Below are 13289 nucleotides of genomic sequence, written 5' to 3' on the forward strand. Positions count from 1 at the left end.
GGCGGGAAGGGAACTAGCTGGGGGGCGGGGCGGGGCAAGGGGTGGTTTCCCCGCAGGTTGATGCTGGGGACCCACGGGTTTAAGGAAAGTCCCCCAGTCTAGAGAATCTGTACTATCCCCACCATCGTCGGGTGCGTGGGGTTGCCCCCTCTCATGGGAAATCGGGCTCTGCCACACTCGCGTCTGTTTCTCCAGCGCGGGAAGGGCCATGGCCCGGGCCCGTCCTCGGTCGCGGAGCCCAGGGGCACGTGCACCCCGAGAGCTCAGGGGCTCCTGCACTCCCGTCCCGCAGTCCTCCCTGGAACCCGCCCCCACGCAGCCCCACGTCGCCCGGGGAGCGCGCCTGGTCGCGCGCGCCTCTTTCCGCGCCCGAGGCGCGTCCCCGCCCTAGCCAGTGCAGCCCCTCCTCCCCACTGTGTTTATTAGGGGAAGGAGGGCGGAGGCGGAGGCCAGTTCCCCAGTTCCAGTCGCCGTCGCCTGCACAGTTGCAGCCGCCGCCTCCCACCAGCTCGCCCAAGGAAAAGGGAACGCGCGCGAATACGGGCGTCCCCGCCCCAGTCTTTCCCCGGAACCATGAACCCTAACTGTGCCCGGTGCGGCAAGATCGTGTACCCCACGGAGAAGGTGAACTGTCTGGATAAGGTGAGCTCGGGTACCGGGCGCTGCGAGCTAGCCAGTGCTAGTGCAGCTCTCCATCAGGGGAGGAAAGAGGGGCCGGGTCTTTGCGGGCTCTTCCCTGCGCTCCCCAGAGCAGGTAAGGAAGGCGGGAGGCGACTTGGGGTGTGGGGACAGACCCCAGTCTGGAACCTGGGAGGTCCAAGGCGAGGTGGTGAGCAGCCACCGCTGGAGATGGGTGGCCTCTGTGCATCGAGGTTAGGAGGGCTGGAAGGAAGGGCGGAAGAGCACCAGGGAACCGGGTTCCCCGGGTGTGTGCAGGAGGTTAGAGGTGCAGTCCCGCCCCCCGGGCCGGGAGTGAGAGGGGAGACGGCCGCTCCCTTTCCCCGCGGCGGCCAGCGCCAAGTAGGCGGAAGCGCGGGGCGCTGGGGGGAGGGGGCGGCGGGGGCGGGGCGGAGGCTGGGGCCGGCGCTACCCGCCCGGCTTGGGCTGCCGGTAGCCTGGCTTCCTGGCTTGGAAGCTGCGTCGGGTCCTTCGTCCAGCGAGTGTCAATTGTGGTGAAAGGGATTTAGGGGCAGCGCCGGAATCTCACTGCGAGACCCCCTCTTTTTGAACGACCTGCTGGTCCCCTCCTTGCTTTTTTTGTGGTTGGGGAACCCGCAGACCTCCTTCATAGCTTCCCCAACCCCCAATTCAAATTGCAAGCCACTCCGGGTGATCGGCTGCCCAGTCGGAGCTGGGCGGGGTAGGGAGTGGGGAGGACGCTTCTTGGAGATCTGAAATTGTGCTCAGCCTGGAGACCAGCTTAGAGAACAAAGAGCTAACTTTTCAGAGCTGTTTTCTCCGATGGAGGGTGGGATTGGCCGAGTTCTGAGGAAGCAGACGAAAAGGAGTTTTTTAAGAGGAGGGGGGTAGCCTTCTGGAAATCAGCTGGCCCCTAGGGGCTCTTACGCATCCCCCGGCCCAGGCTGGACCCGATCATCTGTTTGCCATTACACTTTTGCAAGGGGGACTGAAGGGTAGATCTGGGTGTTTCCGGTACAGTTTGAGATGGGACCCTTCTGCCTTGTTCTGAACCCCATAAAGTCTAAGACAACCCGTTTCTTCTCTTGTGACCCCCTCTGCAGGGAAGCCTTTTGGCTCCTCATAGATACGTTGTACCTGGCTCTCCAAGCTGGATCTCATTCTCCACGTTTATGGCTGAACTGGACAGAAGCAGGCGCCTCAATGAGGCGATCTAGTTTTGTTGGAAAAGGATACTTTGTTTCTCCGGGCTAGGGTTAGTTCCTTCTTAGGAACCTTTGGACATCCCCCGCACACCCTCCCGGTCCCGGTCAGGAGGTAGGGACTTGTAGTTTTGAAACATTTGAACTTTTTCTTGAGGAAAGAGATGTGGGGCTTGGCTAGGTACCAGGATAGGAGGAGCTTAAGGGAAGGTGATGGCCTGCCCAGTCACTGTACCGGCCTCTGGACTTGTGCTTGGCACTCCTAGATGAAGACACCCCACCCCCAAAAAAGAAACCCTGTCCTTACATGAGGGTCTTTGTCGTCCCTGGGACCAGATATTTTGAGCCCTGCATTTGCGGCATTCTGGGCCAGCAAATGGGCTCCCCTTTTGGTCCCCAGTAATGAATGGTGAGGGGCAATGGATGATGGAAGGATTTGCTAGCTTGGGGGTTGGGAAACTTGATCTTAGTCCCAGGTCTGTGCCCATCAACTTTATGAATGGTTCTGGGCCTCAGTATTCCCTGTCTGTCACCAGATGGGTATGGATGATGTCATTGCCTTAGGAGGTGGACAGTGCAGGGAGTGTGGTCAAGACTGGCCATTTCTCTCTTTTCTGTCCCGCATCCAACCACTCCCCTTGTAAAGACCTTCAGTGCTGTGTGTCACAGGGAAGGGGGTGGGGATTTTATGTGATAACTTGTCCTTGCTAGAAGAGGATATTCAGGTCGGGGTTGCCCTGGGAAGAGGGAGTGGGTGATTTCTTCCTGGTTTTAGAACTCCCCCTAGCGGAAGTGGCCCTGGAGAGCCATCTGCCTTTCACACCCCTCCCCCACCCAGACTGGAAAATCCAGGTATTCTGTCTCTTCAGTCCGTGGCCTGCAGGCAGTAGGAAGCTAGAGTTGGAACTCTGGAGAATGCTGGGCAGAGACCTGGGTGTGGGCAAAGTTCAATCTCATAGGCATGGTTGCTACCCAACTTTCCAAGGCTTCTCTACAGTCAGGGAGAATCCACTTAGACTGGCTTGATTTACTGCGGTCCCCGATGATGGCATGCAGCCTGCTGAAGCTGGAGCGTAAGCTGTTCTTAATGCTCAGTCTTTTCTCCTCCTTGAGCCTTATCTCTCAAAGGCATTAGTGGGTAAACCTTGTCACCAATGAAGGCCAGTCTGTCCCCAACCCATCGAACCAGGGTGCTCTGCCTGCTGGATAAATATGCAGTGTTTGAGGAAGGAGGGTGAGGTTTGTTTCCCTAGAGGGTTTCTGGGATTAGAGCAGGAAAGAGAAACAGGGTGACCTTATTCATTTGACAAATATTTATTGAACACTTACTTTGTATCTAGTGACCTACACTGTTGAGAATCTTGCCACATCTTTCTCTTTCTCCCTCAGCTTTTAAAACCAGGTGGGGACTGAAAGGAAGGCTAGGGACTTGTTCACTGGCTTGCTTTGGAATGTCCAGTTACAGAGGGCCTCCTGCCCTGAATGGCTCTGTGAATGTACTAAGTCGGTGTAGCTGAGAATAACATTTTTGTTTTTGTTGTTGTTGTTTGTTTTATTTTACATGGCTGGATGTTTGCCTACATGTGTGTCTGTGTACCATGTGTGTGCCTGGTATCTGAGAAGGCCAGAAGTAGTGTTGGATCGCCTGGGACTGGAGTTGCAAAATCCTGAGAAGCCACCATGTGGGTTCTGGGAATGGAACCAGGATCCTTTGGAAGAGAAGCTTTTCTTTGGAAGAGAAGCTTTTTCTCTTAACCACTGAGCTGCCGTTCCAGTGCTCCCCCCCCCCCCGCCTCCCCCCGCCCCCTCCTGACCTCGGGTTTTTGTTGTTAAAAGTTTAGAATACCCTGGTCACTTTAAGACCAGGCCATTCATATTCAGGTACTACTGAAGTGTACGGAGCTGGCCAGCCTCAGAGACCCGAAGGGATAGCTCCAGTAATGTGAGCCCTATAAGTCAGTGTGTCCAGTCTTTTGATATTGGGACATGACATTGTCATCTACAAAGTTCTCTATAGAGAATATACAACCACACTGCACAAATTGCAAAAAAAATTTTTTTCTTAAAATATTTTAAGTAAGTTATAATGTTGTAATATTGGGCTACTTTCTGGCCGCACCCAATCCCTGACTTTGGTTTGAAATATGCCTCCCTAGAATGGGAGGCTGATGGATGGGATGTCCCCCTCCTTTTAGCCAAATTTTATCTTTCTTTTTTTAAAATCCTCCTACTACCTCAGCTTCCTAAGTGCTGGGATTATAGTCATATGTCACTATGACTTACAAAGTGGTTTTTTTTTTTTTTAATTTTTTTGCAACAGCGGCTTGTATAGCCCAGGTTATTTTTGAATTCCCGATCCTCTCTTACTTCCGCTTCCCAAGTGCTGGGCTGACAGATGAGTTCTGCCGCCACATCCAGTTTTGCTTTGGCTGAGGATTAAACCCAGGGTTTTGTCCTTGCCTGTTAGGCAAAGCCCTTTACTACTAATTAAACTCCTGTTCTAGCTTCCGAACTTCTGGCTGTTTAGGTCTTCTGCTGGAATATTTGCAAAAAAAAAATATATATATATATATATTTTTAAATTTATATTATCTTTTCCAAAAGTGGGTCCTACTCAGGCAGCACGGTGGTATATATCTTTAATCTCAGCATTTGGGAGGCAGAGGCAGGAGGATCTCTGAGTTTGAGGCCAGTAGCCTAGGCTACATATATAGTGTATTTCTAGGCCAGCCAGAGTTACATAATGAAACCTGTTGTGTGTGTGGTAATGGGGGGAACTATGTCCCACCCTTCCTCATCCTGTCTGGAGGAATGTGTTGGGTGGGATCCTGAGGCCTGGCGCTCTGGGAGCCTCAGGTTACTAGAAAGTAATTGTGGAAGTGTGCGTGAAGCCTGGCCTTTCTAAGCTGGAGACCCTGAGTTAAGTTGATAACCTGGTCAGGGTGGTGCTGGTGTTGACCTTAAAGAATAAACAAACCCTGACCCTAGGCTACAGGAAGGGAGGTGTCCCATACTCTAGCCCTGAGTCACCGCCACCCTAGGGAGCAGATGACAGGCTGTAGGTACAGAGACCTGAATGAAGCTCCTCCCCTTAGAGTGATGGAGTTAACAGAGTCTGGCTCAAGTGAGCCGGATCCTTGAGGGGCTTCTGTCCCCGCTGCTTGTTTGTCTTTCTGCAGTATCTGTTTTCCAAAATGCATTTCAGGCAGGTGAAGGGAGGGAGGGAGGGAGGGAGGGAGGGTGGGTAGTTGTCTTCTGGTACCTGGGGTCTGACTGAGCGGCCTGACAGACCCGTGACTAGGGAATTTGAGCTGCATGGCTCCAGGTGTGGGTTGCTTCCTCAGTCACAAGTCCTAGGAGTGTGTCTCTGTCTGGGACCTTGTAAGCAGGTCCACTCTTGATGTGAACCAAGGCTCTTAGAGTCAGGGGAAGAAGGCAGACCCTCTTGGGATAGTACTATTTTCTTTCCTTATCAGCATCCTTCCCTGATACCTGACAGAGACAGGATGAAGTTCTCTTATCCTGGAGTTGGATCCCCTGCACTACTGAATGAATGCCCATTTTCTGTTCCCCTGAAGGAATGGCTTTCTGGTTCTCTTATGGTTCCCTGGGGAGATAACAGTTGTGACCCCTCTTTACACAGTGCCCAGCAGACCCTCAACTATTTCTGATTTCCATTCTGCCCTTGATGGATGTCCATCGTCCCCAGTCCCAGACTGATGTTACCACATTGAGAACACTAGATCCCTAAGGATCCCTGGGAGTAAACTGCTAACAGGAGCAAACTCTTGGGGTCAGCCTCAAGGGTGGTGTGTTGAAGTGCTGGTCTGTCTATATACTACTACCCCCTTTCTCCACGTGACTTGGCTGGAGGGTGAGGGTCTGGCCATCTGCTCAAGATCTCTTTCCTGATCCAGAGTCAATCAACCAGGAGGTGGCCTTGGCGGTCCCTAGGCCTGGGACAGTGTATTCCTGCGAAATGTGTTCGTGAAAGTGGGTCATGGTCTGGATTCTACAGAATGTTTTTCCTGGCGGGCCCCTGCGGGGGTGGGGGAGGCAGGGGCCCAGGCAGGGGCATGCAGGCAGAGGCTGCAGACTAGCTGGTGACAGAGTTAGGGCAATCTGCCAATGCCTCCCAGTCAGGGGAATCTATGGGGAAAGGACCACCCTGTTTTCTTCTGGGGGTTTATATGTTGGGGTTATGTGCCATCCCCAAACAGTAAGGATTCCGGAAGTTACTGAGGGTGGGGGTGGGGGCAGTAGCTCTAGGATGGGTCCAGGTGGGGGTGGGGTCAAGCTCAGACTAGCGAACCCTTCCAGACTTACAGCTGGCTTTCTTCCCAAAGAGTGGTTTCCTCCTTTGCCTTGTTAATATTCCCTGCTAGATTTTTTTTTTTCTTTTGGGTCTCCTTGATAGGAAAAAATGTCCCATTAGAGGGCAATTGCCCCCAGAAATAGCCCTGATTTCCGGTTTGGGGTCCCACTGTCTGAGCATCTTTTCTTCTGGCCCCTCCTCCAAGTGTGTCTGAAGCTTTCTTAGTTTGGGAAACATGTTTTAAAAATCACCACTTTGGGGGAGTTCTTTGACAGATGGCTAAGAATCAGTCTTAACTGCTTGCTCAGTCAAGCACTTTCTGAGGTCTTCCCCGGGTGTCTCTCTGGCCTCTGGCTACCTCCTTTGGGGGTCAGGAGTGTCTCCGTTGACTGCTGAGAAGCAGGCAGAGACACCCCGTCAGCCTAGATTTTTGGAATGGAGTTAGCTCACATGGTTTCTCCGTCCCTCTGTCAACCCCCCCCCCATAAATCTTGATGGTTCAGTTCTAGAACCCTGAGTTTACTGGGGTCACCCCTCAGTCCCATATAGCCTTGTTGGAGCTCAAGCTGGGCTCTGTGCCCGCCTCTAGCCTCCAGCACCAGCATGGAGGTGCCAGGTGCTTTGCCAGGGGCAGAGGATTTCTCATGAATCTTTAACAGTCTAGGAGGATAGGCAGTATTCTCTGCAGTCGGTAGACAGAAAGTAGAAACAGACTCCCAGGCATGGTGCGGACAGACCAAGGCCAAGGTCATCTAGCTCTCTGGGTGGGGCTGTCATACGGACACACCTGAGGTCTAGCTGCTGGGCTTTGAATCCGAGTTCTCCTGCCTTCACCGGTGTCTCCCACCCTTATCCAGCTGTCGGTGGGAGAGACTGTCCAGACCGGATATGGGTGTGGCTGAGGCACACACCAGTTCTTCTAATCCCAGGTCTCTTGGGAAGTGGGAGCCTACTGAACTAGAACATCATGTAGGGGGAGCTGAGAGGGTCAGAGGCATTAGAGGGGGTGTTAGATGTACCCTGGTCTGGGCCTGTGTACCAGGGGCGAGGCTCTCTTCCGCAGGCTTGGTGGCAGAAGGACCAGCTCTTTCCATGTGCTGCTTAGCAACAGAGTGCCGCTTTGCATAAGCAATGAGGCTCATCCAGTTCTGGGCTGGAGTGGTCTGTGGAGGTGGAGCTGACCTTTCTGGGGGCTGCTACCTCCTTTTTAAGTGGCTTCTCCCCTTTACTCTCAGATCAGACCCCTCTCCTGACAGCTAAATAATGGTCTGGTGGGGCACGGGGAGGGTCATGTCCTGTCATTGGCTGTCAGAGCTTGTGACCTGAAGTGGCCCTGTTCACCAGGTGTTCTTACAGCCTTGGCTGTGGGACCCGCGTGGAGAACTTGGATACCCATCCCTAGGGAAGCTCTGTTGTCTAATCGTTGTCTTTCGTTTGTCTCCACCCAGTACTGGCATAAAGCATGCTTTCACTGCGAGACCTGCAAGATGACCCTGAACATGAAGAACTACAAGGGTTATGAGAAGAAGCCTTACTGCAATGCGTGAGTTTTGGGGACACAACAGTGTTGGGGGCACCTGGCTTCCCTCCCTAATTCTTTCCCCCCTCTGATAGCCCAAGGTGACGTGGGAGCGTATGCACACCCTGCTTGAGATATTGTGACCACATTGTCCCTTCGTAGCAGAGGACTCGTCACTGTCCCCATTTTACAGATGAGAGACCACAGGAGGGGACTTTCTTAAGATCGCATGGCAAGGCCAATGTGAGGCTGGTTCCTGGACAGCCTCTGGATGGTGAAGCCAGTTGTGCAAAGTTGTGCACAGTTGTGCAAAGAACCCAGCGGGAATTAAGACTGTTCTGTGTCTGCTGCAAGGGATCCAGGCTTGGGACTCTCTCCCCTTGGCTTCTTTTCATTTAGTGACTCTTTGACATTGTCCCTTCTAGAAGGTTCTAGACACCTCTTGATTCATTCTCTCTCTCTGTCTTTTCTTTCTTTCTTTTTTTTTTTTTGCGAATACAAAACATTTATTTTAGGTGTATGAATGTTTTATGTACGTGTGTGTATGGGTACCACTTGTGTGCCTGGTATATCCATGGAGACCAGGAAAGGGCATCAGATCCCTTGTCATTGGAGTTATAGGTGGTTGTGAGCTTAGATGTAGGTGCTGCAAACTGAACCCACGTCCTCTGCAAAAGTAGCCAGTGCTCTTAACCACCCTGCCAGCTCCTTTTCTGCCTTGGAAGGGAGACGGACATTGACCATTATCCTGAGAGCTGCTAGCTTAGGTCCTGTTCTGGCCAGCTGACACCATTAGGAGATGAGTCTCCTGCAGTTTTGGAGAGAGCTGAGACACCACTTCCAAGGGGGCTCATGAGTAGCAAGTACAACCTCAGCATGAACGCCAGAGTTCCAGGCTTATTGGCCCGGTTTCACCATGACCAGCTGGTCTCCCAGTTTAATTCTACTTAGCCAAAGTTTACCAGGAAGGGAAACTGGAGACCCAGCTCGTTGAGGGCCGCCTATCATGGCCTATCATCTCCTGCGGGGTTTGAACATTTACCAGACACTTGCTGCCTGCCCTCTGATCTATACCAACTTCTCAGGTGCTGGAAACCTGATTTCTGATAACATCCAGAGCTTAAGAGGCAGCGTAACTATGGTTCCTTCCGAAGGACCTGTCTCAGGCAGTTTGGAGTAGAGGAAGGACCACAGCTTTTTTTGATCCCTTAGTTCTGATTTCCATGGCTCCTCTGCCTCCCCCACCCCAACTCCCAGCCAGTCCAGCCCCAAGGGAAATGGGACATTCTTTGAATTCTTAAGGGCTCACACAAACCCTGATTCTCTGCCACTTCCTCCCCCCAACCCCCCTTTGGAGAGTGGGGTGAGGTTCAGAGGAAAAAAAAAAAAGCCCAGGGCATTTAACCCTTTGGGTGCTGGACTGCTTTAGGCTGCTCTGCCAGCCTCCTTTGGGCATCTTCAAGCTGGGCCTCCACTTCCTGGCAGAAGTCTGCCTGGCAGAAGTCTTTGCTCGCTTCTTCTCCAGTTGGCTTATCATCCTGTGAGCATCGAAAGTTGGAGAGAGAATGTTTTCTGTCAGAATTGCTGGAGTTCTAACTTAGTCTTCTTGGGGAGACCTGCAGCAGTTGGGGGGGGGCTGGGTGAAGTAGGAGATGAGGTCTTTCCTGCTTGGAGAGTCAACAGCTCTCTCTCCTTCCTGACATTCAGCTAGGGGAGTGGGTTGGCATCTCCTTTTGCCTCTCCAGTCATTTTTACAGACTCTGATTTCAGTCCTATCCAGGTGACCTTTTGACCTTTGACCCAGTGTTTGTTGGGAAGGACGTGCACTGGGGTGTGGGTGTGTGTGTGTGTCTCAGCTGTGCTTCATTCCAGCTGCAGCAGCCTCTTGACCACCGCTGATGCTCCCTGGTGACTTTGTCCTTGGCGCTGTCTGCTGAACTCCTCATCTAAAGCCAAATGCAGATACGTGGCCTCTGCACCTGCCTGAACTTGGGTTTCCCCTGCCTTAGACCAGAATCTCCACTACATGCCAGCGCCAGGCCCTATGGCAAACTTCATTCCCTCCTGTTTCTTTCCAGCTGGTCTCTGGCACTAGTTTTCAGTGGCATTAAGGTTCCTGAATCTTGGGGCTTCTGGGGAATTGTTCCCCCTGCACCCCAGACTCCTTCCAACCCCAGCTGTGCTTGTGGGCCACAGGCCAAGCCTCCTTCTGCAGAGCAGTGCTCCCCTCCCCTAGGCTAAGCCTGCCTGGGGCAGGACATACAGAGCCAGGTGACATCTCCTGGCATTTTGCCAGGGCTCTAAGGCCACCCAGAGAGTGTGACTCTGGTGTGCAGGGAACTTCTGTGTGCTGCCTGTTTCTGGCCAGTGTCTGAGCCTGAGGGCAGCTAGGCTCTTGTGGAGGAAGAAGGAATGAGAGCCCCCTGTCCTCTCCGTCCTTCCAGAATTCTAGAAAGTGATCAGTGAAGGGCTTCTGTTTCCCTCCTTACACCCGACAAGTGTGAGGGGAAGTCAGGGTCATGAACACAGGCTAGGGCTCACAGCCAGCCCACCGGGTGGTGTGAAGCACAGGCATGCAGTTACATAGTTCTGGAGTGGCCTCATCCTCACCTGGGGACCTACTAGGCTCCCACTGAGCTTCCTGCAGATTCCTTCTGGTCAGCTCTCTGCTGTAAGGCAGAGGCCACACACACTGACCTGCACAGTAGCCCAAGGACCCCCACCCATCCACCCCCTCACCTCTTCTTTCACTGCAACTTTCAGGTGGGTGGGGTGGGCCTGATCTGTTGGCTAGAGAAATATTTATACCCTGAGTTATTTGTTGTGTAAATTGGATTATTGGAGCCCTGGTTCATGCAAACCTGTTTCACTGGGACCATGCCAACTGTCATAGAGGGTGGTGCTCAGGGCTGGTTTTGGGATGGAGATGGGAACAAAGTGCCTTGGGGACCTGCAGACTAGAGGCCCACTAGGGCTAGAGGAAACTCTCTGGGGAAGGAAGAGGGACCTCAGTGTGACCTTTCTCCTCAGACTGACAAAAGACATCTGAGTTCCTGATTCAGTTTTCCTGAGCTGTGGAGTAAGGAAGGGGCTGAGTCGGGAAGTGTGAAAAATGTTCTTTCTGCTGGGGACTGAATCTACCCATTTCCAGGGCCTTAACTGAGAGTAGGGTAGAGTCTTAGTCAGTGTGTCCGTACATTCATTCTAGCATACTGATCGCAATCGCAGTTTGTTTGGCTTTGGTTTGTGAGATAGTGTCAGGAAGCCAGGTCTGGTCTTAAGCTCTATGTAGCCAAGGATGAGGTTGAACTTACATAGTATTAATTAATTAATTAATTAATTAATTAATTTATTGTGTATATGTGAAGGGGGAAAGAGGGAGAGGTCGGTGTGTGAGTCTAGGCAATCACAAGCCAAGGCGTGCATACAATACAGGTCAAGTCAGGAGTTGGTTCTCTTTCTCCACTGTAGTTTTGGAAGTTCTCAGGCTGAGTCATCTTGCTCCCTTGAACTTCTGCTCCTCCTACCTCCACCAAGGGCTGAGATGACCTGCGTGTGCCGCCACACCTGGTTAATCTGGGCTGGAGGTCTCGGGCTTGGTGCGAGCTAGCTAGGACAAACACTCTACTGGCTGAGCTACCTCTTGGCACAGATGGGTCTTGCTGTGTATGTAGATCTGGTTGGCCTTGCCACGGTCCTGGGCGGAGCATTTGTGGCATTTGAGGCTTATCTACCTCTTTCAAGTTCTCTGCCTCTTACGGGGAAGTTTGAATCAAATGTCTCAGGGAGCTGGAAGCAACAGAGGTGAGGGCAAGTCTGTTACATTCTGGGTGAAGGAGGAAAACAAAAACAGGCAGCCCGAGTGTCAAAGCCAGCCATCAAACACCTCCTGTCTCATGCAACCCATAGTAGCTCCACACATAGACATGTCGGGACCTCAAGGAATTTTGGGGATCACTTCCCTCTCACACCTGGGCCCTATTTATTGATAAGAAAGTTGAGACCCAATATTTCCATGCCTTATTTAGCTTGGCAGAATCTTTTAAAATATCACCAACAGGGAGAAAGTGTAGACATTGTTTAAAGTTGTTAGCAAAGGAAAGAAGAAAAAAAAAAGAAAGAAAAGGCCATGGTTTTTCATCTTGTCTGCAAAGCCTAAGGGTTGGTAAGTTCTTCCTCCAGTCTACACTTAATCTTTTGGACTGCTCATTTGTGCCCGTCTGGCCAAACAATGCCTCCTTGTTTTTTCTTATCCTTGCCACATTAGGCCTGAAGGCCTGGAGCTGGGCTTGTAAGAATCAAGGCTAACGGAGCCTGCCCTCTCTCACCAGCCTGTGGGCAGTGTTCCTAGCAGGGGATTGGGGATCCACGGTTGTAACCAGAGGGTCAGGATGTTAGGTCTTTTTTCTTCTCCCCCTTCCTTTTGGCCAAACCAACAGTTTCTTATTTTTGGCTGATATATTTTTATTCCTCTTTGAACACAAAGCTGTGGTGGTTTTTTTTTTTTTTGGGGGGGGGGGTGTTTTTTAAAAGAAGGTCCCAGCCTGGAAGGGGTAATGTTCCCTGCAAAAATGAGCAGCTGGGCATTCAGGATCAGTGAGCCTGTCCTTGTTCTGCCCCAGGATACAGCTCCTGTGCACCCTCTCCCTGTCCCTGTCCCTGTCCCGCACACTCCCCCCTGTCAAGCAATTCATAAAAGTCTTCTTGCCTTAAAGCAGCGTAGCCCAGGCCCTCGGGGTTAGCTTATCTCCTGGGATGGAGGTTGCTTCTCTTGATTCCTTAGGCCATTGTCCTCGCAAGGGTTTCAAAGGTCGGGCTGGGCTTCAAGGATGAAGGACTTTGTTTGGCAGTCACTGCTCTGCCAATTATACCTTTGTCGTTGGATCTGGAGCGGAGCCAGAGCCCATCTGCCCCAACAGGTCCACATGTCCTCATCTGGCTCAGCAGCTGTGGGGCAGGGTAAAGTGCACTGAACTAAGTCTCTGCCCTTGAATCCAAGCCTCAGGTTCCCTATATGCAAAATGGGCACTCTGATAGTGCTGACTTTTCCAGCCTAGAGCCTGTGGGGTGTTTGGGGAGGTGGTACACCTGATAGCTTACAGAGAAGCTGAACAGTGAGAGAGCCTGTAGGGTTTCCCCAGCCGCTGCCCTGCTCCCCGCCTACCTTCTGGCTACCACAGGCTCTTTCTGCTTTTACCTTCCTGATGCCAGGTAGCTTCCTTGTCCCTCCCTCTCCACCCAGCTCTCTGTCCCATTGGCCTGTGTCCTCCCCCCCCCCCCCCCCCCCGCTATCATTGGCAAAGACAGGTCTATGACGAGGCCCCTATCGAAGGCATCGCACTCTCTGGGAATGATTAATAAGAGGCTAGCCCAGGAAGGGACAAAGAGCAGCTGTTCTCTGTAGTGGACTCAGCTCTATCTCTGACTCTTAAACTGTCGCCTCATTTTGTTTCTGTGGGGGCCTGAAGGTCTGGCTGGGGTGGAGGTTAGGTGAGTGGACCTGTGGTCTAAACTGTTTCCAAAGCTACACTGGTGTGTCCCCATTGTGCCCCCCCTCGCGCCCCAGCCCCCTAAATCCGAAGGTGAAGGCATGGCTTCAACCTGGGGTCTAAGA

At 52.3% G+C, this 13289-nt stretch overlaps 1 protein-coding gene across 3 annotated transcripts in view; it reads left to right on the forward strand.

Moving 5' to 3' along the window:
- Lasp1 (LIM and SH3 protein 1) overlaps positions 1–13289 on the forward strand; it is a 39761-nt gene that overhangs the window by 216 nt on the left and 26256 nt on the right. Inside the window, exons 2-3 of one of the 3 annotated variants that reach the window (XM_006532341.1) lie at positions 427–642; positions 7605–7699. In XM_006532341.1, coding sequence (XP_006532404.1) covers positions 574–642; positions 7605–7699 — 164 coding nt within the window. In that variant the 5' untranslated portion in view covers positions 427–573. Of the gene's footprint in view, positions 1–344; positions 643–2782; positions 2915–7604; positions 7700–13289 lie in introns of those variants that run through there. The other 2 variants (NM_010688.5, XM_006532342.1) reach the window with 2 other exon arrangements.

The sequence above is a fragment of the Mus musculus genome, chromosome 11, assembly GCF_000001635.26.
Source record: "Mus musculus strain C57BL/6J chromosome 11, GRCm38.p6 C57BL/6J".
Taxonomy (NCBI): Eukaryota; Metazoa; Chordata; class Mammalia; order Rodentia; family Muridae; genus Mus; species Mus musculus.